The sequence below is a fragment of the Talpa europaea genome (genome assembly GCF_964194135.1).
Source record: "Talpa europaea genome assembly, chromosome: 7".
In the NCBI taxonomy this organism is placed as follows: Eukaryota; Metazoa; Chordata; class Mammalia; order Eulipotyphla; family Talpidae; genus Talpa; species Talpa europaea.
The window spans coordinates 106,167,215-106,193,032 of NC_140074.1; the positions used below are offsets into that span (position 1 = coordinate 106,167,215).

Genomic DNA, 25,818 nt, shown 5'->3' on the forward strand with positions numbered 1-25,818 from the left:
GTATTGGAACAAGAACAGACACACAGACCAATGGAATTGAATAGAAAATCCAGAAATAAACCCACAGATTTATGGTCAACTAATGTTTGACAAAGGAGCAAAGAATATGCATTGGAGCAAAGAAAGCTTGTTCAATAAATAGTGCTGGGAAAACTGGGTTGCTACATGCAAAAGAATGAAGCTTGACTACTACCTAACACCATGCACAAAAACCAACTCAAAATGGATTAAAGAACTAGACATAAAACCTGAAACCATAAAATACATAGAAGGAAATATAGGCGAAACACTACATGATATGCACATCAAAGACATCTTTACAGACACATCACCCAAAGCAGTGATAGGGAAGGCAAAGATAAACAGCTGGGACTACATCAAATTAAAGAGCTTCTGTACAGCAAAAGAGGCAATAACAAAAACAAAGAGAAACCCCACCGACTGGGAGAACATTTTTGCACACAACACTAATGATAAAGTACTGATCACAAAAATCTACAAAGAGCTGATGAGACTCAACAAAAACAAAGAAAATAATCCTGTCAAAAAATGGGCAGAAGAGCTAAAAAGAAACTTCTCTGAAGAGGAAATGCAAATGGCCAACAGGCATATGAAAAAATGTTCAACATCACTTGTAATCAGGGAAATGCAAATCAAAACTACCATGAGATACCATCTTACACCAGTGAGAATGGCACATATTAAAAAAACTAGCAACAACAAATGTTGGCGAGGGTGTGGAGAAAAAGGAACTCTCCTGCACTGTTGGTGGGAGTGCAAACTGGTCCAACCACTATGGAGAGCTGTGTGGAGATTTCTGGACCTACTAAACATAGAGCTTCCATATGATCCAGCAATTCCACTCCTAGGTATTTACCCAAAGGACACAGAAACATCAATTCCAAAGAACACCTGCACCCCTATGTTTATAGCAGCACTATTTACAATAGCTAAGTTTTGGAAACAGCCCAAATGCCCAAAAATAGATGACTGGATCAAGAAGATGTGGTACATATACACCATGGAATATTACTCAGCATTCAAAAAAGATAAACACATGCAATTTGCAGCAACATGGATGGCGCTGGAAGGGATCATGCTCAGCGAAATAAGCCAGAAAGAAAAAGAAAAATATCGGATGGTCTCACTCATAGCAGGAATCTAGAAGACTTAAATAAGGGACCAGGAAAAAGAATAACTATAAGAAAGAAAATATCAAAATCAACAAACAACTATGAACCAGAGACACTCTATGGGGGGTGGGGTGCAGGGAAAGGAGGGATTGGGGTCAAAATAAGGGGGTTGCAATTGTATGGAGAATATAAAAATAAAATTAAAATTAAAAAAAGATAATATTGCTTGGTTGTTCTCATTTATATGCAGTCTGAGAGGTCTTCTGATCAATATGGTTAGCCCATTTATCTTCATTATCACACTCATAGCAGGAATCTAGAAAACTTAAATAAGGGACCAGGAAAAAGAATAACTATAAGAAAGAAAATATCAAAATCAACAAACAACTATGAACCAGAGACACTCTATGGGGGGTGGGGGACGGGGAAAGATTTATTTCATTAAATAAATTAAGATTTATTTCATGTTTCTTATTTACTGTATTTTCTTATTTTTTTTGTTTCCTTTACTAGTTCTCTGATAGTTAATTAAATTTTCACCTGCTAATTGGAAAGTTCTATTTCCATTTTTATTCTAGAATTTACCCTTGTGGTTTTTTAAATTTAGTAATATTTTTACCTTTTCCAGAACAAAGCAATTAATGTTCCTCATTTCTGTTTGGACTTACTTGCATGCTCTCAACCCCATTCTGCTAAATAGAAATTAGATACCATACAGAATTTTAGTTTTGGATTGTATGCTTGTGCTTAAAAAACTGTCATTTAAAAAAATGTCATTTAGTTAAATAATAGCCAAATTTTGTAGCTATCTGCTCACCCTTGCTCCTCATATATTCATATCATCCTTCTGATTTTTCTTTCCACTTTCTTGCTGGAATATTTCCTTTAAGATTGTTTCCAGAAAGATCTTTCTGAAGGGTATTTTTGGCCTTACTTTACTTTGTGTTCACATTTAAATAATAGTTCACCAGAACATGACATTCTAGGTTTAAATATTTTCTCTAACACTTTGAGACTATTTCTTCATTATATTATTGCATAGAGTTGATGCTGAGATTTCTGAAATTAACCCAGTTCTTTAAAGGCAAGTCTTGTTTTTTTCTCCAAACACAAAATTTTCTATTTTTTAATTGTTATTTTTCTCTGTATGTGTTCATGAGCTTTTTAAAAAAAAATTGTATGTTTACCTATAAAATAAAATATTATTTTAAAGTTTACATTTACATTAGCTTCAACTTAGCTTCTTTTTCATTCCAGTTGATACCAACAAAATAAAAAGATCTGCTAAATAAATTAAGTGTCTTCTATGAATGTGAAACAAGTGACAACAAGACAAGCTGATTCAGAGAGCTCCTGACATAATTATATCTTTTTACAATTGTGAATACTAATGTTGATGGCACCAATGGAATGAAACTAGATGTCATGAATAATGCATTACTTTTCCAATCAATGTTGTGCTGTTACAAGCTGATGGAATAATAAATACTCATAGCAAAAACAGAGGAAGAAAATTCAAATGCAAGAACAATATAGGAATCCATCTAAGCTCTAGTGGATCAGGATCTGGGAGAATTATTGCAACTCTGCCAAACGAATGAAAAACTGACTACTGTTATTAACATACTCAGTGCCAGATTATGTTCTACCAAGGATGTATCAGAAGAAGGTCCCCTCCCTTACCAGGCGGAAGGACAACATTCTTATCACCAGTCACCAGGATCAAGGTTGGAATATCTGAACAAGCAAACCCTGTCTCCCAACTAGTCACTGCTCCACAATGTGCTGCCCCTAGCCCAAACCCCTTGGGTTGTCAACTCTTCACAAATGTAGTTTCTTTGTCTAAAAGATATAAAAAAAATCTTCCCATTCTGGTCACTTCTTTGGGTCTTCAGCCTCCTGTGGAGGCTCCCGCATACATGGACAAATTTAGTAAAACCTACGCGCTTTCCACCTGTCTTATGTCAGCTTAGTTCTCAGGCCCAGCTGGGGACCCTAAGGGAGCAGAGGAGCGCCCTCCCTCCCCCACGCGCCGCACACCAGGCCTCCTGTCTTTCCAGCCGTGGGCACTCCTGGAGCATACTAGACCTCGTAGTCACATATTGCACAAAGTCAGCCTCCTGAGACAGGACCATTCCCACCGTCTGCTGTGTGGAAGGAAACAAATGTCCCTAACTAAGAGCTGGCCGAACAAGAGGGTAAAGACCACAAAGGAATTGTGAAGTGGGAATTTTAAATTCTTTGTGTGTGTATTGTATAAAAGCTCTCAAAAGGAAGTATGTCCCACACATAGTACAGCAAGAAACAGATTCACCAACAAGAACTGCAGGCCGGCAGTCTGGGCCTCGTGGCCATGGGAAGAATACCAGACAGGTGCATGGAGTGGAGCGTGGATGGCAGTCACAGGGATGGCTCAGCCCTCTCCTGGCTCCTGTGATGGGGTGTGTGCAGGGGAGCCCTGCTGGGGAAGGAGCAGAGGGGGAGAAGGCAGGGCAGGGGGTGTGAGGGGAAGAGCATGAGCTGGGGAGTCAGAAAGAATGAGGTTTGTCTCCTCCCCACCCCTACAACTAGTAAGTAAAGACAGGTTGTGTCTGGTTGCTTATCTGTGAATTGGAGATACTCCACCTAACATTGTGGGTTCGCACAAGGTGAGGCCTGTGAAGTTCCAGGCACTTGCTGTGAGTTCTGTTCTCCCCACTCTGCTTTCTTTCATTTGCTCACGTGGTGACTTTTAACATTTAGTGGTTTCATCTGCTGAATGGGGTCGGCTGTTGTGTAAAGGGCTTATTTAGGGAGATAGATGCACACGTGTGTGTTATCTTTGGCTAGCTCTCTGAAGGGCTTGAGCTTCTGGACAGATACTCAGGCCCAACTCAATGGTCAGCCCCCTTCAGCCCTGCTTCACCTTCACAGAGCCACAGCTTCAAACAGCAAGACAGACCGGGCGTTCTCTAAGGTCTGAGGGATCACAGGTAAGAGCTGCCCACTCATCTCAGAAGGATGGAAATGAGAAAAAAGGAGCTAGAAGCTCAGTGTTTCCTGTTTTTCCCTGGCAGACCCAGAGCCCTGCAGACTGCGGCATAATCTACAGCAGCTGAGGACAGATTGGGGTTACAGTCTCCAAGCCAGGTGGATTTCATCCCCTCTGCTGACTACACTTATTACTGGACTGAGTTGTGCTTATTCACTTCGGGTGACCCTGTCTCAGCTGCCCCTCACTTTCTCGAGGATAGAGCCATCTGCCTGCAGGGTCTGACAAGCACCAGCCACCCCTCTCTTCTGTGGGCAAATTCACATGAGTCAGGGGGGTGGGGGGAACCTGCCAGGAATTCTGGGGAGCCCAAGTCAGGGACAGAGACAGAAGAGATGGGGGGCATGTGTTTCAATATTCTCTACCCATTTCCTCATAGGTCAATATTTCACAGCCCTGTGAAGAGAAAGACAGCCTCCCTACCTAACATGAAGACATGGTGTGACTGAGAGGAATGACACCATCTTGGTACTCAGGCAAATGCTCAGCCTTGGGACACCTGCAGAGAGTGCCTGGCAGCAGACGGCATCATGCCCATGAGGATGCTGACAACCAAGACAGTGATGGGCCTTCAGGCTCAAGTGACGTTGCAGGGAACACCCATACTACCAAGGCCACAGGAGAAGAATATGAGTGGGTTGCCTGCCTGTGAGTATATGAGGACACATCAGAGACTCCCAGAAGTATGTGGGCAAGGGAGATGGGGTGGGGTAGATGTATGTGAGATGGGAGCAGCTAGGCAGCCAAAGATGGGGCCAAAATGAATATGACCTCTTCAGGTTGGTTAAGTCTTGGAACCTTGGGGTTAAAGGTACATTAGGGGGAGGAGAGACCTTTTGGGTAAGTGTTGTTGGTCACAATGGGACCTGGAAGCCATATGGATGGGACCTTGATGTCCCTGGGCTGCATTTTAGATCACAATTTGAAATCAAAGTTAATGGAAGGGCAATGCACAGGCAGAACCTCCTATGACCAGGCTCCCCAGAATCGGAGCTTGGCTCACCTCTCCTGGCAGCAATTCTGCCCCACCGAGATGTTTGTTTAAGTTCAGAAGAACTTGGACTAGATGTTGGAAGGAGCCTCACAACAATTTGCAAAATAAAGATGGCACCTTCTCCCTAGGTCCTTCTTCATGGTGCTCTATTGTCAAATTGTCACCTATTTTTCCATTTTAATGGAATCTTATTTTCAATATTATTTATTATCTCTTTCTTTAACCCTTTATAATAAAAAGGCAACCCTTTCTATTTTGATATGGGGTCATTTAAAAGAGCTCTGTTGGCACAGGAATTTTTAATCAGGAAGATGTTACCATTTATTCTAAAGGTTGTAGATAAAAATGCCAAAATGGGATTAGGATGGAAATAAATAAGTGATGGAACTTTTCAGATATCCTGGACTTAGCATACTCCCACTTGACTTAGCAGTTGGGTATGTCTTTGGGTTTCTCTTCCGGGGAGGTTTGAATGCATTGATAGTTATACATTGGAAGTAGATTCTACTAGGGGAACATCCAAGTATATGAAGAAAAAATGTGTATGTGCAGGCATATATGAATGTGAATGTGCTAGCAGAATAGGGTGAGGTACAGAAGAGCCTTCTGGAGTTGGTCACAAAACTTACAGTAATGCTCCCTATTCTAGGGAAACCCCCATGGCTTTGTTTTCACAAAGTAACACTGTCTCCTTGACATTAGCTAAGTGATACAGATACAAGTCACTGTTCAATCTGCTTTTATGGGTAGACACTGTTCATCTGGTCAAAGCTCTTCCACGTGGGGTGGCTGCCTCCCCCATATACATCCTCTACTAGTGACCTCCTGCAGGGTCTAAGAAGTGAGTAGAAAGAAACTAATGACCTGCTTGTACGTAGAGGACAAGCACCCTCTCATTTTCTCAAGGCAAAAGGAATTCCCTCCTGCTCTCTGCTCACAGGATTCTGTGTAAGTCCCGGGGAGGGTCATTGGTTGTAAATGGCAGGAGAACTGGAATTCCTAACACAGGGCATGGGGGACAATAAAGAAGCCTCACCCCGGGGAGGAGGCAGCTGCTTCCAGATGCTCAGTTCAGACACACAACTCTGCTCTGGGACTCCAGGATCACATTACCTCACAGTCATTCACACAGCCCACACCGACTGACAGCCTGTCTCTGTGAAATTCCATCTGCCTGGTTAGAGTGAGAATTAAAATATAAAGAGTAAATAGGCACTCATTGATCTCTGGTCAACACCTAGGCACGATGACTGGTGCTGGAATAAGAGCACTTGTGAAGTGAGCTCAGCAAGACAGACCCCTATAAATTATAATTATAAGGGGGCTTATTTTCTGGTGGAGATTTGTGCAAAGTTCTGCTCTCAGGCAGCTGGGGGAAATGTTTAGGTGGCATGAACTACGTGAGTTGGAACCTGAGGGGCAAGACTGAGATGACCGGGTAGAAGGGGAGCCAGGTGGACCATCCGGGCAGCAGGACGTGGGGATGGGCTAGGAACACAGGATGCTGGGTCCTAAGTCAGGAGGAGTGTTTCAATGGCACTCCAGGCCTGTTCTGGAGGACCTTTGTTGTCACATGGACATATGTGTGTATGGGGGATCCACTGGGCACAGGAAAGATGAGGAAGCATAATGACCAAATTTGTGTTTTATTTTATTTATGTATACAAGAACTGGGGTACAGGTCAAAGGTGTGGGGGGTGAGAGGATTCACTAAAGACAGAGTGGGCAGCAAAACAGGCAGACTGACTGAAATACACTGCAGAGGGGAGCAGCAGGAGAGGCAGGAGAGGTCTGCTGCGCCATGAGGGTTGCTCCCTGGATGGCTGGGGATCAAACTCATCCTGCAGTGGCTGCAGACAGCTCCAGAGGTTGCATCTCAACCCCTTGCACCACCAGGGAGGCCCCAAATTTGTATTTTAGAACAGTGCCTCTGATGGCAGGAAGTGGTTAATGAGTTCCCATGTACCTTGCTCAGGGATTCTACCAGAAAACTCCTCTGGATTCTGCATACCCAGGATCGGGGAGGCTCTTCCATGGTCCTTTTCTGTTCTCTATGCCTGCAAATCCTTTTATAGGATCTTTTATTTATTCTGAATAAGCTCATACTTAACCCTATCCATTTTGGATCATTATAACAAATTAAGATGTGCGTAGGACTTCCTGTAATCGGCATCATCATAACAAGGGCACATTGTGTACCAGGGGCGGAGATGTCAAGGGGACAGAGAAGACTCTGTGCCCTCCAGCCCCTTCTGACTAAGATCCTCCAGGCCAGGTCTCCTGCAGTCAGTCACATGGATCTACTCCCTTGGCAAGGGCAGAGAGAACCCTCTCTCTGTACTGGCATTAGCAATATAATTCTGTCTTCTTACCTTATGTAATTCATCTGGGCAGAATAATCAGAAATCTTTGAGTACACCAGATATACTAAGAAATTCTGCCTCCAGACTAACTTTAAACTCAAGCTGCAACATCAACTCTTCCTTATGCCAGAATCTTTCCTATTGAGGCCCCAAAAGATAAAAACTTCTCACACCTCCACATGATGGCTTTAGGGACAACAGATCCGTAGGGTGTGATTACTTGGAAGTCAATATGGTCATTGCTCTGGAGAAAGAAGTCAACAGACCACATAGCAGAGGTAGTTCAGAATACTTTGAGTTACAGTTTCATTTAAAATGAGAAGGAAACAGTATCACCTAGTCAGTACTGATCATGTATACCTTTGCATGGTCACAGTTGTTAAAGGCATCAGCTAAGATTTGAAATGACACCTTGCTGTTGTTAATCAGCCCTGGATCCAGAAATGACATCTCACTTTAATCAGCCCTGGATCTAGAAATGACACCTTGCTTTAACCAGCCCTGGATCCAGAGTCCCACTGCAGGACATGAACTGACCTTGAGTCAATACCTGGAAGGCAGCTCTATTCATTACTTTTCCACCCAAAAGCCCCAAGAATGACGGAGGCTTAGGTACTAACACCTAAGCTGTAGGTAATGCTGCCTGCCTTGTTCTAGGCTTAGACCTTTTCACAAGATCATGTCAAGGCCAGGCACTGAATGATCTGACTCAGCTCACTGTGGGTCATTTATGTTTGTGGCTTTCAGAAAACTTATCGGGTACACAGGAAGCTTTAAGCAAGTTTAATAAGAATTTGGTCCTGGGGTTGAAATCATAGTGACTGGAACAGGATAACCTGGGACTCACTGGTAGCTTGTTAAGTTGTGCAAATTGAAGTATATTCCATCTCCTTTTCTCCCTGGGTTTGTCAGTCTAATGCCCTTGCTTAGTTCTCCTTCCCGTTATACCATAATGTACAGCATAGATGCACAATTTCAGTGTCTTAGAAGCTCCTCCTGGGTGGTGGGGATGGAGATACATAAGCGTTGATGTCCACATTTTCAGGGATGCAGCATTGCCTAAATCCAGGGGCCGCTGGTCCCATTGTAGTACTTGGAAACAGCGCCCTCTGGTGCTCACAATGTGCAGGCTGCAGCGACAAGCCCAACTCCGCTCAGCTTGCTGCTCATTTTTCCGCAGATTCCTCTAGCCACCTCTGACTTCTTGTCCTCCCAAGTATTTCCAGGAATGTCCCCTGCTTGTTTTTTTTTTTTTTAATTATTGCTATTGCATTCCTTTACTTTCTAAATGTTTTGGACCCTCTACCTTCAAAATTGTCTTGGCTTTTGTTGGTCCTTTGAACTATACTTTTGCATTGACTTCATGATTCCTTTTTGAAGAAAATATTATTATGCTTATTTCAAATGCTTGGAAACTGGGTCTCAGAGAGGTTATGTGCTTATCTCATGTTAGTTAAGAAATGGCAGTTCTCCTCACCTGCAAGCTGCTTTCCAGCACATCACGCTGCCTCCCTGAATGGAGTAATTACGAGGGGACACTATACCCACGTTCCTACATTTCCCTCCAAACCTATCAAACTATAAGAAAAAGAAACACCCAGCATCTTTGCACAGTGTGACCACAAGTGTGTGTCCTGGCATGGCAGCTACTGGCACCTCTGAGTCATTTTCACAGTCAAGTTTCCCACTCGGGACCACTGCTTCCTGCTCAAGCCCATCTTTTCCTGTCTCTGCAAGAGCTAACTGGAATGAGCAAGCACCAGTCCAGTAGGGTTTCCGCATCTGGTTTTGTACACTGGCTCAAGTGGTAGGGCTGTAACACAGATTATTTCTTCTTTTCTTCCCTCAATGCTTAGCAAATCTCTGGAAACCATAAAGGGATGAGCTTATTCACCCAACAGTTTCACCAGACTGCAGACATTCATGCGGGGTGACACCATGCTGGAGCCAACACCCAGGTCCTGAACTCCCTCCTATCCATCAGGCCAGGGAACCTCAGACCAGAACCCCAATTGGAGGTTTTAGGACCAGGCTCAGTGGGGCCGATTTTGCAGCCTCCTTGGCCTGTTTCCCAAAGCCATAGGATGCCGGGGTCAGTGCTGATCAACCAAAGGAAGGCTGTTGGTCCCCCTGGCAGGCTGCTCCGTTTTGACATTGTTTCCCTCCCTATACTTTACTCCCGGGGCACAAAGCAAGGTAGCTCCATTCTCAGCCCCCTAAAAAAGCTTCAAGTTGCTTGTTCTCTTTAATTTGGCTCAATCTACTCCCATGTCCCTAGCCACCTTTCTGCTCTATTTTCTGTTCTATTCCTCTGATTCTCTGGATCACAAGAACATTTGAGAGGTCTCTTAACAAGCTGGAATTAGGACTTTATTTAATTAGGACTTAACTGTCCCTCAAACTGTCCCTCCCCTCCTTGTCCTCAGCCAGATCAAACCTTTCCTCCCCTGGTGTTATTATCTTTCTTGCCTGTTATTTGTTTTTTTTTTTTTAAAGATTTATTTATTTATACAAGATTGATTGATTGATTTATACAAGCACTGGGTACAGTCAGAAGCATGGGAGGGTGAAGAGAATTCACCAGAGCCAGAGTGGGGAGCAGAGCAGGCAGAAGGACTGAAGTACACTGCTGAGGGGAGCAGTGGGCGGCAGGAGAGGTCTGCGCGCCATGTGGGACCCTCCTCTAGTGGCCGGGGAGCAGCCGGGGATCGAACCGGCGCTGCAGAGGCTGCGGGCGGCTTCGCAACCCAGTGCTCAACCGCTGCGCCACGGGGGAGGCCCTCTTGCCTGTTATTTGTATATGTGTGTATATGTGTTAACTCTGACATGTAGCTGTGCCCAATAAGTGCCAGTTCTTTTTCCAATCCCATTTCCCTTTGCCATTCAAAGTGGCATCTACCCTTTAGTAATCTTGATTATTAGGTGGAAGAAGCTATTTCTCTTGGCTCAGAAAGCTGATTATTCAATGCTAAAAACAGGCCTATATAATACAGAAAGATCAGCTGCCTATCAAGGCTTAAACTTCCAAATATCTGTCTTGACCCAGGTTGCAAATGCTTCACAGTTCAGTGGGAAGGAAAATATCAGTGTGCCCCCACCCCTCTTTGTTGGAGCCCATCCACCCTTCAGCACAGAGCTGCCCTCAAAACTCTTAAGGTGACTGGGAGGCCAGGCATCAGCTGGCTGCCTGTTAGTGTCAGGAGGAGGAACTGGATAGAAGGACATCAGGGTCCTACAGGAGCAAGATGAGAAGGGGGAGGGAGTGGAACAGACAGGGGGCGTACCACATTCTCTATGAAAAGGAGATGCAGGGGCACCACACAAGAGCCACTGCTGCATCTGCTCACATGCTCTCTTTTTTCCAAAGTACTGACATGAGATTTTCCCTTCACATGGATGTGAGTACAGTTTTAAACTAGCAACTGTAAAGATGAAGAACCACAAGTCCCATAGAGAAGGCCAGACTTATCCAAAGCCACACAGTGGTGACTCTAAGGCCTATACCCGGGTGTATTTAGTAATAAGCAAGAATTCCTTTTAAAATAACAGTGCCTCTAATCCTGAGAATGGCAACAATTGTTGGATGATTGCTAGCACCCAGACAGGGGCTGATGTTCTCATTGAATTCTCACCCAACACTATGGGGCAGGTATTACTCTAATGCTCAATTTGTAGGAGAGAAAATAGCCTGGCAAAGGTTCAGTAAGTTGTCCATGGATGGTCATGCTGCATGGGAGCATGGGGTCTGACTAGGATGGTTTGGCTTCCGAGTTCAGACGCCAAACCACCCTAGTCAGACCCCACCTCCCATGCAGCGTGACCATCCATGGAACTTACTGAACCTTTGTCAGGCTATTTTCTCTGGTGCAGCACAGAGAGATCTAGATGGAAGGATGCGTGCTTGACATTCTCAGGGTGTCCAGATGTTATCCTGAGATCCCTGCTGGTAGCCTTCACCTCAGTCTCATGCTCTAGTTTACCAGCACAGGGAGCAGCAGAGCCAGTATTTGGAGCAGCTGAGTGTTTGCTAGTGATTACTGATAATGAGCCCTTCATATAACAAAGGTGTCACTGAAGGTGGGAAGATTCTGGGTGGGGACAGTCCCTGCTGTCAATTGCTGTGATTTTCAAACCTCGCAGAGAAATAATGTAAGATCATTTGTGACTTAATTGGCCCTCCTCTGGTCAATGACTCTTGAGATAGAAATTATTATTATTATTTTTAAAGATTTATTTATTTATTTATACAAGCACTGGGTACAGTCAGAAGCGCGGGAGGGTGAGAGAATTCACCAGAGCCAGAGCGGGGAGCAGAGCAGGCAGAAGGACCGAAGTACACTGCTGAGGGGAGCAGCGGGCGGCAGGAAAGGTCTGCGCGCCAAGCAGGACCCTCCGCCGGTGGCCAGGGAGCAGCCAGGGATTGAACTGGCACCGCAGAGGCTGAGGGCAGCTTCGCAACCCAGCGCTCAACCGCTGCGCCACTGGGGAGGCCCGAGATAGAAATTATTTACATGCTAAGCTTCCTGACCTCCATGTACAGCCCACATGCAGTCATGGAGAGGACAGAAAAACCAGTGTAAGCCCAGGTGCCCCTTCATAATTCAATTTACAATTTCCAGAAGAACAAAATAGGCAGTTTTTTGATTTCTCTTTTTTGATATTTCCTTAATTAAATGATACACTTTTGCAGGAACTGTCTATAAGTGTGCTGCTATAGGGAAGAAAAAGATATGCATTCCCTTCCATAGAAATTAATGATAATAGAAGCTGCCATCTTAGAGGATTGTGCCAGAAGTTGGCATGTGGGTATATACATGTGTTCATTTAGTCAGGCAAACAACCTTCTGAGGAAGGAATTATGTGGCCATTTTACAGACATGGCAGTGTGGCTCAGAAAGGGAAGTTCATTTTCCCACAGTCACACAGCTAGCAAGTGGTAGAGGCAGATGCAAACCACATTTGTCACATCCCAGAGTTCCCACTCATCTAATGTGCTATACTTACGTGGGTCTTATTTTCACAACCTCGAATGGCCTTAGTAAACCACCAGAAATAAGGGCCACGTGCTGTTCTTTTGCTCTCTTCAAAGTTACAGTTTTGGGTGGATAAGCACTCCCTTTGATCTGACAGATCACTCAGAATCCTCTATAAGGAGCAGCTTAGCTCAAAGCAGTTGTGCTCTGCTAGTGCAATCTTGGTAGTTAGCCGTGAAGTGAAGTAGGATTCTGGGTCCTCCAAAGCTCCTTTATCTGTGCCCCAGAGAAGGTTCAAATGGTTTTCTAAGAATTTCCTCAGCTTGTGTTCCAAAATCCCTTCTAGGCTCTTACTCTTCTCTCCGCCCTTCCATTTAGTCAAAGCTTCATTCATTGACCACTCTCTCCACCATGTGTTTATCTCCTCATTGTCAAGCACTGATGAGCCATGGGAAATGCCATCCTCTGAGCACAGAAGACAAAAGAGAATAAGCCCTCCTCCTGCTCCTAGCCAGGAGAGAACTGTAAACACAGTAATAATAAGGAGGGGATCTTGTGTGAAGTGCTGCCACCGGACAGAAACAAAGAGGAAGCTACCTCTCTTAGAGGTGGGGTTTGAGGAAAGTTGAGGAGGTGACACTTGTGCTGAACCTTATAAGATGTGGCAGTGAAAGAAAGGGAGAAGGAGTTGCAGGTTCAAGGAACAACCTGAATTGGATTATACATGCACAGACTACTTGACAAAGGGCAGAAACCAGAGCAGCCCAGAGTGCTTAGGGCTGTGGGTGGGGAGCTAGGGAGGGAGCTGGGGTTCCTTTGTGAAGGTTCGAAAAGGCCTCACTCAGTGCTCAGTATCACAAAGGACAAATTCAGCACATGCTTAGGAGACCAGCAAAACAGGGCACCCCAAATAATATCAGAAAAGAGGACATCTAAAAAGAAACAAGTTTAATATCAACGTGCCTTTGAGTTTTGTGCAATTTCAAAAACTGTATTTCATGTTTGGCATCTTTTTAAAGTTTGGAATTAGGTATAGAGAACATCATTGTCATTTTAGGGTCTCCAAAGGATTCTTTCTGGCTCTTAACTCTGTCAAAGAAATTGGACACCAACCAATCTTGACTTTGGGATAGGAAGGACTGAGGAAAGGCAGTTTGCAAAATTGCTTTATGAATAACCTAAAGCTGTGCCCCTTAACCACCTGGGATACTAGCAGTATATGATGTCAGTTGTTTACCCAAAGGATTGGGGGGGTTCCTGCAGCCCCAGATTAGGAACCAGGACCCTGGGAAAACATTGAGCACTTCCCTTTCTAAAGAGAAGTCAACCATCTCCCTGTGGCCCTAGGAAAAGGCTGCAAACTGGTCTTGCCATTCCTGTCCAGCCCAGCCCCTTCTTCCCCCAATAAGTAAGACAGCCATGAGCACAAGTGTCGTGGGCAACAGTTGCACCTGCCTTCCCCCACCCCTGCCGCCACTGGGGAGGTAAGAGGGCATTTTCCTAAAAACAAACAAACAAAATAAATGAGGGGAGTGTGTATTTCAAAACACCACTCATCTAGAGTAAGAGTGCCTACAAGAAGGGGGCTGATAACATCTCACTCCCTAGCCCCAGCCACCCCACCCCAGTGGCACATGATGAGGGACATCCTGAAAGGTTATAGGGGTTAAGGGGAGTGTTAGGATTTTGGAAATGAAGATGCACAAGGCCAAGTGGAATTCTATCCCAAGAAATTATATATATTATATAATTACATATATTACATGGGGCCCCCACCCCTGCCCTAGGTGCCCAGTAGAAGAGAGGATGAAAGCCAGCCAAGACTGGAGGTGCCTCCTCACCACTTGTGGGCAGCCTAGGTGCCCCCTGTTGCCCTCTTACAGCTCCCCACAGGCCTCACAGCTGAGATGCCAAGGCCCAGGGCGGGAGCAGAGGTGTGAGAGAGCAAACGGTACCCTCTCTAGTTAGCACACAGGTCCCAGATGATCATTTCTCTACAGACATATTCCTTACGCCTAGCACCTGCCTGGCCCAGAAAAGACATTGGATCCTTGTGTTGAGAAAGGAGTGAGTGAAAGTACATAATAGAAATTGTGTTCACCCACCCTCCCCACCCTACTTTCAGTCACTCCCAGCTTTCCTGGTGTAGGAGAGTTCCCCAGCACAGGAGGGTGTTTCCTGGGCTCAGAGGCTTGTTTAGGTAACAAAGTGGCGCTGCCTACAGTACATGTGGGGTGTATTTTCCAGAACTTTCATTTTCTGGGCAGAGGGTAGGCTCCCACAACCCCACCCTTGGCCCTGCATACCTCTCAGTGGGTGGGAGGCATAAATCTCAGCTGCCTGCAGCCCTGCTGTGTTTTCAGCAAAGGCTTCCAGCAGCAACATGAAGTTGGGAGGCTTCCTTCTCCTTGTGACCCTCATCACCCTCAGCTTTGAGGTGCAGGAGCTCCAGGCTGCAGTGAGACCACTGCAAATTTTGGGTGAGTCAGGCAGAAGGCAGCCCTGTTCTTCTTTGAATGAAGGAGCCAGAGTCAAGTCCCCAGACCAGAAGGTACAGGGGGGGAGAAAGGAGAGCGGGAAAGATAGTCTACTCAAGGCACCACGGCAGGGCCCATCTGGACTGCAGGATCTTTCCTGCCTTCACTCTCTCCCCCTCTTTCTTTGGGTCACCTCCCATCTGAACTTTCCACTCCACTGTGCAAGGTGGCCCCCTCCTCACCCACCTCTCCAGCCTTTCCCTCTCCCCTGCTATAAATAGATCACATTGCCTAGAGAAAATATTTTCTTAATCATGCTAAACACCCACCATCTCCATTTCTTCTTTTCCTTTCACCAGCAGTATTCCCAAAGAAGTCATCTAGGTTCTCTGCCCTTAATTCCCTGTCCGTCATTCCTTAATCCCTTGAAAACCAACTATAGTCTCCATTGCTGCCACATCACTCTCCCGAAACTTCTCTCCTGGGTCCTGTTGACAAATCTCTTGACTCTCCTCTGTAGCCAAAGTCTTTTACATCTGTGGCACCTGACATTATATGCCGCTCCCTCAATCCTCAAACCCTCTACTCTCTGGATTATCTTCCCTTTATCTTTTTCTTCTCCTCTCTCTTTGCTCCCCATCGCCTCCTAGATTAAACAGGTTGCCAAATACTGCCTTTCTTTGACATGGTCTCTTTTTTTTTTAAATTTTTTTTATTTTTTATTTAAATTTTATTTTTATATTCCCCATACAATTATGACCCCCTTATTTTGACCCCAATCCCTTCTTTCCCCGCTCCCCACCCCCCATAGAGTGTCTCTGGTTCATAGTTGTTTGTTGATTTTGATATTTTCTTTCTTATAGTTATTCTTTTTCCTGGTCCCTTATTTAAGTTTTCTAGATTCCTGCTATGAGTGAGACCATCTGGTATTTTTCTTTTTCTTTCTGGCTTATTTCGCTGAGCATGATCCCTTCCAGCGCCATCCATGTTGCTGCAAATTGCATGTGTTTATCTTTTTTGAATGCTGAGTAATATTCCATGGTGTATATGTACCACCTCTTCTTGATCCAGTCATCTATTTTTGGGCATTTGGGTTGTTTCCAAAGCTTAGCTATTGTAAACAGTGCTGCTATAAACATAGGGATGCAGGTGTTCTTTGGAATTAATGTTTCTGTGTCCTTTGGATAAATACCTAGGAGTGGAATTGCTGGATCATATGGAAGCTCTATGTTTAGTAGGTCCAGAAATCTCCACACAGCTCTCCATAATGGTTGGACCAATTTGCACTCCCACCAACAGTGCAGGAGAGTTCCTTTTTCTCCACAACCTTGTCAACATTTGTTGTTGCTAGTTTTTTTAATATGTGCCATTCTCACTGGTGTAAGATGGTATCTCATGGTAGTTTTGATTTGCATTTCCCTGATTACAAGTGATGTTGAACATTTTTTCATATGCCTGTTGGCCATTTGCTTTTCCTCTTCAGAGAAGTTTCTTTTTAGCTCTTCTGCCCATTTTTTGACTGGATTATTTTCTTTGTTTTTGTTGAGTCTCATCAGCTCTTTGTAGATTTTTGTGATCAGTACTTTATCATTAGTGTTGTGTGCAAAAATGTTCTCCCAGTCGGTGGGGTTTCTCTTTGTTTTTGTTATTGCCTCTTTTGCTGTACAGAAGCTCTTTAATTTGATGTAGTCCCAGCTGTTTATCATTGCCTTCCCTATCACTGCTTTGGGTGATGTGTCTGTAAAGATGTCTTTGATGTGCATATCATGTAGTGTTTCGCCTATATTTCCTTCTATGTATTTTATGGTTTCAGGTCTTATGTCTAGTTCTTTAATCCATTTTGAGTTGGTTTTTGTGCATGGTATTAGGTAGTAGTCAAGCTTCATTCTTTGGCATGTAGCGACCCAGTTTTCCCAGCACAATTTATTGAACAAACTTTCTTTGCTCTAGTGCATATTCTTTGCTCCTTTGTCAAAGACTAGTTGACCATAAATCTGTGGGTTTATTTCTGGATTTTCTATTCAATTCCATTGGTCTGTGTGTCTGTTCTTGTTCCAATACCATGCAGTTTTGATGATTATAGCTTTGTAGTATAGTTTGAAGTCTGGGAGTGTGATGCCTCCATTTCCTTCTTTTTTTTTTTTTTCAGGAGAGCTTTGGCTATTCAGGGTTTTTGGTGATTCCATATGAATTTCATCAATAATTGTTCTATTTCTTTGAAGAATGACATTGAAATTTTTATTGGAATAGCATTGAATCTGTATATTGCTTTTGGTAGGATGGCCATTTTAATAATGTTTATTCTTTGGTCTCTTGCATGTGTGCCTTCCACCCAGCCCCTCCCCCCATTGCCGGGAACACTAACAGCTTTCCCTGCCCCCTCTTCCTTCTGAAGTCTGCTTGCTTGTTAATCCCAGGTCATTCTGTGCTCTCAGCACCAGAATAATCTTTATAAGTAAACAGCAGTCAGATCCATCTCTCTGCTTCCCAAATGAAACCCTAACTCTCCAGGTCCTCAAGATCCATCTTCTGTGACTTCATCCCCTGTCTGCTTTTCCTATATAACATCCAACTGTTCTTGGGTTTTTATTCAGCTTTCCATTTGCCATTATGCGGTATGCCTTGTATATCAGGGTGAGGAGTGAGGCTGGCGAAGTGCCTAGGGCATGAACTTTAAGGAGGGGCTCACTCTCAGGTTGTGTAAGAACCTCCTAAAATCCATGCCTTAGGGGCCTCACTGGCCTAACTCTGGGCCACCCTGTCTTGTTTCCCCCTTGTGAACTTTTGTTTTATTTTTCTCTTTCCTTTTATGTTCATACCTGAATAATTTACATATCAATCATGTCTGATGCTCTAGGAGAATTTGGACTAAAACATTAGTGACTGGGTCTCAGCTCCATGGTCTTCTCTCAGTAAATTTTTGAAAGTCACAAATACACATACTTAACATATATATATATATATATATATACACACACACACACACACACACACACACACATATATATATACACACATACATCCCAAGAATAGGCAATAATATAAAAGCAGAATGATGCCTACATTCAAATGAAAAATAAACATTTCTTCCCAAAGAAGAGGTTTTCCCTAAGAATCATGAGAATTTGTTTTATAAATGTAAAGGTTCTTAATATGGTTTTTCCAGTTTGCTTAAATGTAAATTTCAAGCCTTCACATCTTGGATGACTGAAAATTTGGGTAGCTTTGTCCCCCCTTAACTGAGGTATAATTAACATACATTAGTTTCAGGTTTACAACATAATTCAATATTTGCTTATATTACAAAATGATCACCACAATAAATCTGGTTAACATCTGTCACATTTTTGTAAATAGTTACAAAATTGTTTTCCTTGTGAAATCTCTTAAGATTACTATCTTAGCAACTTACAAATATGCAGTATGGTATTAATGATACTGATATACTGCTTTTAAAACTGCTTTGTGTTTACGGTTGCAGGAACTCTTGGGTTGTCCACTCTCAACGAAGCCACTCTTAATCAAGTTATGGTTTACATGACTCAGTTTGAACTCCCAGATTACTTTTCTTACAGGGCAAAGTGCCTCAAGATTCATGGGAGGATTCACACTGGGAGGAGGAAAGAAATGGGAACAGGGTATGAGCAAGTTTCCACTTAAGTACATGAAAGTCACTGACATTCCATTGGCTGATTTTGATCACATGGTCACAGCCAGCTACAAGTAATACTTGGGAAAGTAAACTTTATTCAGGGTAGTTTTATTTATTTATTTAATTTTTTAAACACTCTTTCCTCTCCCCCCCCCCCCACAAGATAGTGTAACAGGGTGGTCCCCAAGAAAGGGGGAGGTTCCAGGTTTCCTGCCCCACCCAAAGGAGGGTGGAGCTGAGCAGGGAGAAAAGAAGCTGCAGAGGAGACTGAGGAAGGAGGAAGCAGGATGGAGAGACAGAAGGAGACCTGGAGGAGGCACATAGAGCTGAGAGACACGTGAAGAAACCACACTTGCCTTTTGGTCGTGCACTGGTTGAAACTGATGTGGGGGAGGTGACAATGGTGGTTTTTGCCTTGATTTTTATTTTTCTCTTTTCCTTCTAGACTTGTCTGGTTGTTTCTGATCCCTTTCTTGGGCCCACACTGGAAGATGCCTTAGACTTGTGGCAGGCTTTGGGGCCTTGCTCTGGGCCAATCCTGCTTGGTGGACTTTTAGCCACAAGGGGACGGGTAACTTTGGGTGCTTGATTTAGAAACTAGATTCTTTGCCTTTCCTGTATTGTTTACTAATTGTATTAAAGTTCCTTTTCATTTAAGTCTCATATGTTTTGTGTTGATGTGGCAGATGGCAGAACCTATTTAGAGCAGGCAGGTTTGCGGGGTCTGGGCTGCTGGTCTCCCTGCCCTGTAACAATAGGACTTATATATTTCTCCACCACCAAAGCACCCACAGTCCATCCCCACAGTGCATTGCACTCTCCTCCCCACCCCTGTCCCCATCTGGCTGCCACTTCGCCTCCCTCCTGAGTGTCTTAGAGCTACCCTCAGCTTTCAAGGGTCAGTCTTATAGTTAGTCTCTCTGAGCCTTTGTTTGGTTTCTCTGGATTCCAGATATAAATGAAACCATTTGATGTTTCTCTTTTTCCTACTGGCTCACTTCACTGAGAATAACCTCAGGGTAGTTTTATGCCTGGAAAATAGAAAAAATAAAAACCAGGGGCGCTAAGACAATGGACAAAGGGTAAAAATGATGCCTCAGACCTAGCAGTTTCTGCGCGCCCATCCACGGAGACCCTTCTCCAACCCCAGCCCCAATCCAAACCTCCACCATAGGAGGCCCACTGCGGGAGTGGGGCGGGGGCGGGGCCAACTCCAGGTACCAGGTGCTAGACCCCACCCCCTGAGTGAGGGGTGATGGGAAGTGGGCGGGGCCTGCCACTTGGCCGTTAAACCGCCGTTGAGGATGGGTGTGTGAGGAGCCACGGCTTCGGCTTGCAGTTGGTCTCTGCTCAGTGGCCACTGTCTGGGGTAGGCTAGATGGCACCTGGCCATGCGCCAGCCGATTAACTCCCAGTGCTCCCTTTCTTCACTCCCTGTGTAAGAGAATTCCCGTTACTGTTGTTTCTCTTGGTGGCTCTCCCCGGGGTCGTGTCCTCAGGGGTTCAGAGGAGGCCCCTACCAACTGGGTCTCCCCCTTTTCCCTCAGGTTTGCCCTCAGGGTTCGCTGGTATTAAGAGCACTGGCAGCCTTGCCCAGCAAATTTTCTGGGGGCGGGGTAAGGCCCACTTTTCAGTAAGGGCCTGAGAATAAGCAGTAAAAAAAGTGTCCAAGCTGACACGTATTTTCGGGCAACCAGTCTGACGTGGGGACCCAAGCGCCGGCTGGTCGGGTCACCGGTTGCTATTTCCGGAACTGGACCCGCGCGGGGGGCGGGCGGGGAGTGCCCCGGAAGTACTGCCCTGTTGCCCTCGTAGAAAAGATGGCGGCGGTGCAAGTCGCCGGCTCCCTTCCAGGCGGGCCACAGCGGGCGGCGCCGCAGGAGGCACCAACCAAACCCGGCAATGGGTTTCGCTGCTTGTCCGCCAGGCTTTGCGCCCTGCGCCCCGATGACAGCAGCTCCGCCCGCACGGAGATCCACCTGCTTTTCGACCAGCTTATCTCAGAGAACTACAACGAGGGCGGCGGCGGCGTGGCCCCGGAGGTAGGCGGCGGGGCCAGTGGGGAGGACCCGGGCCCTGCCTCCAGCCGCGGCCCTGCCCTCTGGGGTCCTAGCTGGTAGCTCCCGCTCGCCGCTCCGGGCTTTACCCACCCCCGCCCCGCTCTGCTTAGTTCCACGCTCCTTTGTTCCCTCCCACCATCGCACGTTCTCTGGCCCCCTCCTGGAAAGCCCTGCAGTTTGGGCGAACTCGCACCTTTCAAGACGCAGCGTGATTACTTCTGCGCGGATAACACTGCTGGTGTCATCTCTGGTGTCACCGTCTACTCGCTCTATGCATCCAGAACGCTCTCTATCGTGAAAAAAATTCACTACCATTTATTGAGTTTACGATACACAGATCACATACTGTACTTTATCATGCACTGTCCGGTGGATCTTAGAAGGGATATTATTATTAAGTCTGTTTTACTAATGAAAGTATTGCTGTTCATCAGGGCCCAGTGTCATCATATTGCTGATAAAGGGCAGAGCTAGAATTGAAGCGAAGTCTGTCACAAAATTCCTGCATTTTCCGTTCCTCCATGCTAGGTAGCATTGCCCTCTCTGCATCCTCTTCAGAAGTTCTTTAACTTTTACAGTAATTTTTCACACACACGCACACATCAGGCCTTGGATACCTTTACTGAATTCCCTGAACTTTTGACCCTGTCATAACACTGCCTTCTAAGTACTCACAGACTCCTCAAACTTGACAGTTCCTAGAATCATTTTCACACACATTCCTATCCCCAGCCCATCCCACCCTCCAACACACACATACATACCCAGTCCGCCAAGTCACACAGGTACAAATTTATTCTTCCCCTTTCCTCACTCCTAGATCCTATTCAATCCAAATTCTTTGGAGTCTGTCTCAAACATTTCTCAGTTCATCTCCTCTTTTATTTCCATTGCTAATGCCTTAAGTCTTCAGGCAAAATGATCCCTTCCTGGACAGTCCGATAGAGCCATGTATTGTTTAACCACAGGAATATGTTCTGGGAATGTGGTTGTGCAAATATGTCCTTACACAAACTGCTGCACACCAGGGCTGTAGCCTGTTGCTCCTAGGCTACAAACCTGCAGAGTATGTTAGTATACCGAATAGTGCAGGCGATTACAATGCACTGGCATTTTGTCTGTATAAACATGTAGAGATAGGAAAGTGCAGTAAATAGGAGTTTGGGGACCACCTCATCTATTTACTCTATCCTTGACCTAAAGGTGGTTGTGTGGCTCATGACTGTGTTCCCCTTGTCTCTGATCTGCATCTGGTCTAACCGTACTCTGCTCCCACAGAGATTTTTTTTTAGTGGGGAAAAAAATCTGATTAGAAAAGTAAGACTTTGGTTTTGAAAGATCTTTAGTACATGGTCTAAATGGTCAAAACAACTGACAGGACAATTACAGTATGAGCCTAATGTGACTGGGGTGTTCATATATATATATATATATATATATATAAAAACAGTTGTAAAGAATTCTCAACAGTATGGAAGAATTCACAACAAAACAATAGTGTGTGTCACTAGGGAGCAGAGTAGAATTAAATAATCATACACGTCTTGCTTTATTTGTGTACTTTGATTATTTTGCACCAGAAATACGGCTCTTCTAGTCTTGTCCTCTCACTTTTTTGTGCCCTGTGTCATTTAAAACTTACTGTTCCTCAAGCATCCAGGGGTGTTTCATACTTGCTGCTATTCCAAGTCTTTGCATCCTCCATTCTCTTTGCTTGCAGCATCTTTCAATGCCTTGTATACCTAGCAGACTTTTTACATCCTTCAAATCACTCCAGATTCTGCTTAAAAATCACCTCCACAAGGCCTTATTGCCATTTCCCCATAGTTTGACCTTAATTCTCTCAGCACTTTATTCAGTTTATTTTGTGAGTATTCCTGTCTTCCTTACTGGGTTGTAAGCTCTTTGAGGCTCAGGACTATGTTCACCTTCATAGCCCAAGGACCTCGCACACTACCTGGTATTTAGTAGTGTCTTGGGCCTTTCAATTCAGTAAACATCAATGGATGAATGAATAGTGTCATTTGCAAATAGGTTTCTCTTTTATATATATATATGTACATATATATAATTTTCTAGTCTTACATTAAGTTCATATAACATTTTTTTTCTCCAATTGAAAACATGGCTCACCTTTTTTAAAAAAAATACTTTATTTTATATAATTCTTACATCATTTTTCATCTTTGTACAATGTATGCATTTTCATTTTGGTTGTATTCCCTGTACAATTGCACCCCCCCCCCCATTTTGACTCTAGTTCTTCCTCTCCCTGCCCCTCCCTAACACCACCCTCCCCCACCCCGCTCCCATAGTGTGTTTCTGGTTTATAGTTGCTTGTTGATTTTGATTATTACTTTGCATTGATTAGTCTTTTTCCTGGTCTCTTAATTTTAGTATGTGCTATTTATATTCTGGAAGGCTCTTTTTGGTTATTTATACTATCTCTTCATATGTAGAGACTTTGTACAAAGCCATATGAATTCTTTTTCCTTTTTTAACTTCCTATTTTAGTGCTGTCATTTCATTTTTTTTCATACTTTGTGCTTCAAATTTCATCTTTCTCCATTTTGAGTGTAAACTTTCACTTTTATTTAGGGGGATTGTCACTTGACTAACAGGTATATCAACTTTTCACTATTTATGTTTTTATTATTTTGATAGGACGTCAGCACTCTTCTTGTCCAAGCTTGCCGACTGGTACCTCTTAATCAGAATCATCTTGTCAGCAAAGTGTCTCAGCTTATCCACCACTTACTTAACAGATTACAGGTAATCACATAGTAACTTTGGCATTCAGAGCACGAACTGAGGATAAGTAAATACCTTTGAAATTCTACACCTGTGGTAGGCCAGACTTTTGGGAAGTTATAGAAAAAGCAAATTCCTTACTAAGGATCATATTAAATATAACTGACCAAAAAAATATTCTGTATAACTGTAGAAGTTTATGCATTAGAGGTATTCCTTTCTGTTTGGGTCAAGAAACTAGTATCATTCAGGCTCTGAAATCCTCTTAGAATTTTTCATGGAAGATGTATTTGACCTATATATATAAAGATAAATTAAAATAATCCCCTACCCCTTTCCTACCAATATTTTTTTCCCTTTTCCCAACACTACCATTCCTGTGGTCTATTGTTGGTCTGCATAAAACATAGGTAGTAACTTGGAGAAGAGGAAACATTAGATAAATAGACCCCTTTTATTCATATCAAGGTCTGTGCAGTCACCCCCCCCCCCTTCTCCAGAACCTTTCCCAACTGGCTAAATGAATCTAATACTTTTTAAGGAACACTTCAAAAAGTAAGCTATTTGTTACATGATACCAGTGAGTATATGAATGTTGTTAAGAACACAAAATATATCATTTAGCATTATGTGAACTAGGATTCTTCTGGCTGCAAGAAACAGAAAAGCCAACCCAGAGTAATTGAACAATCAAAAAATTATCTCAAGTCACAAGCCTCATAGGAGACAGCACCTAACAAGAGTTTCATAGGCATCTATCCATTCCGCTATCCTCAGTGTGTAGGTTATCCTCATCAGGTGGCTGCCTCATCTAGGCATCCCAGTGTACAACCAAACACCAGCATGAGGGTCTCTTAACCTCAGCACTATTGCTATTTTGATCAGATAATTCTTTGTTGTGGTCTTGTACTGTGAAATATAGTATGTTTACCAATATCCTTGGCCTCTGCACTGGACATCAAAAATGTCTGTAGACATTATCAAATGTTTCCTGAGGGGCAAGATTGAACCTGGTAGAGAACCACTGTCTTAAACTAATTAGGATCAAGTCTTATGTGGAAAAGGTGAGCACCCAAATAAAATTAGTAGTCTGCCAGCTGGGAAAGTGAAGATGAATGCTGGTAGGTAACCAGTAGAGTTTGCTACATAGACTTCCTAAATGAAAAAAAAAAAAAAAAAGACTTCCTAAATGAAATGTCTTTTCCAGGTAGGATTTTTCACACTGATGTGGTATCCTCTGTGGTACCATCATTGGCAATTGGAGAAGTTCCTGATCACCTACAGCACCTATCACCCTTCACCAACCTTATATCAGTTGATTGACAGTTTGTCTCAATTGTGATGAATTGATGTTTGGATTAACCATTTTTATCCCAACAAGATTACAAACTCCTTGAGGACAGGGATGTACCAGCTCTCCTTGTTGTGCTGACCACATCATGGTAGAGACATAATAGCTATTTAGTCGACCTTTTCGCACAATGTATTTGTTGAGCATTTGCTTTGTATAAGGCAATTTAGTTGATTTAAGACATTTCAACCTTACAGTATCTGTGTGTTCACAGCTGTCTGTTTGGCTAGTTTAAGGAAAAGTTACAAGGCCTTTGCCAGGTTTACGTTGAGTGGAGGAACTAAAGGCCCTGGGACAAGAAGGCCCTGATCAAACTGATCAGGTCTTTTGATCAAAGTTTCAAGGCCTTTAGAGCTGATCTTTTAGACACAAGAAAGATGGAGACACATTTTTAAACGACTTTATTCAAGTGAGTGTGTATGCCTGAAAAGGATAAAAATACATTTTAGAAATTAAATCATATTTTTTCCCTCTTTTGGTAGGTGATTGTTGATGAACAGAATCTGGATTTCCTGTTGGAATATACTATCTCAGCTATTCAACAGTGTAGTTCCTGGACACACATGAAAATTCTTCAAGCCCTGGCAGCTCTGGTTTATTGCAATGGCTCAAAATGTCAAAAGGTAGTTTAACTGTATTCTTCTTTCCTTTGAAAGATTAGGACCTTAGGTTTCTGTCCTGCCACTAATTAGATGTGTAACCTTGAACAATTCTTACTCATCTACTCTGAACTTTTTTCCTCATTTTTAGAATAGTTCCCCTGAGAATGAAATCAGATAGTGCTTATAAAGTGCTTGACATTCAATAAATATTAACTATTCTTATTATCACTACCCTTCAGTTGTGCAGCCAGTCCTAAAGAGCTTCTGAAACTACCTAGACTAGCAGTGATGATCTTTACTGATACTTTTTGGCATATCTTTGCCCTCCACCTGAAAGTTTTACCTAGCAGCTAGTCTTTTGATATATAACTGCCCTTTGGTTTGAAAAATGAAATTTTTCTAAAGAGTAGTATTTTCCTAGAAACTTTTTT

General features: G+C 43.7%; 1 protein-coding gene across 1 annotated transcript in view; it reads left to right on the forward strand.

Annotated features, from left to right (window-relative positions):
- Positions 1–20,443: 20,443 nt before the first annotated feature.
- The window catches only part of HEATR6 (HEAT repeat containing 6), a gene marked incomplete at both ends in the record, with an annotated part of 28,511 nt that continues 23,136 nt past the window's right edge, over positions 20,444–25,818 (forward strand). Inside the window, 3 exons of the mRNA XM_084238228.1 lie at positions 20,444–20,665; positions 23,348–23,455; positions 25,268–25,408. Of these exons, the coding sequence (XP_084094354.1) occupies positions 20,444–20,665; positions 23,348–23,455; positions 25,268–25,408 (471 nt within the window). The remainder of the gene's footprint in view (positions 20,666–23,347; positions 23,456–25,267; positions 25,409–25,818) is intronic.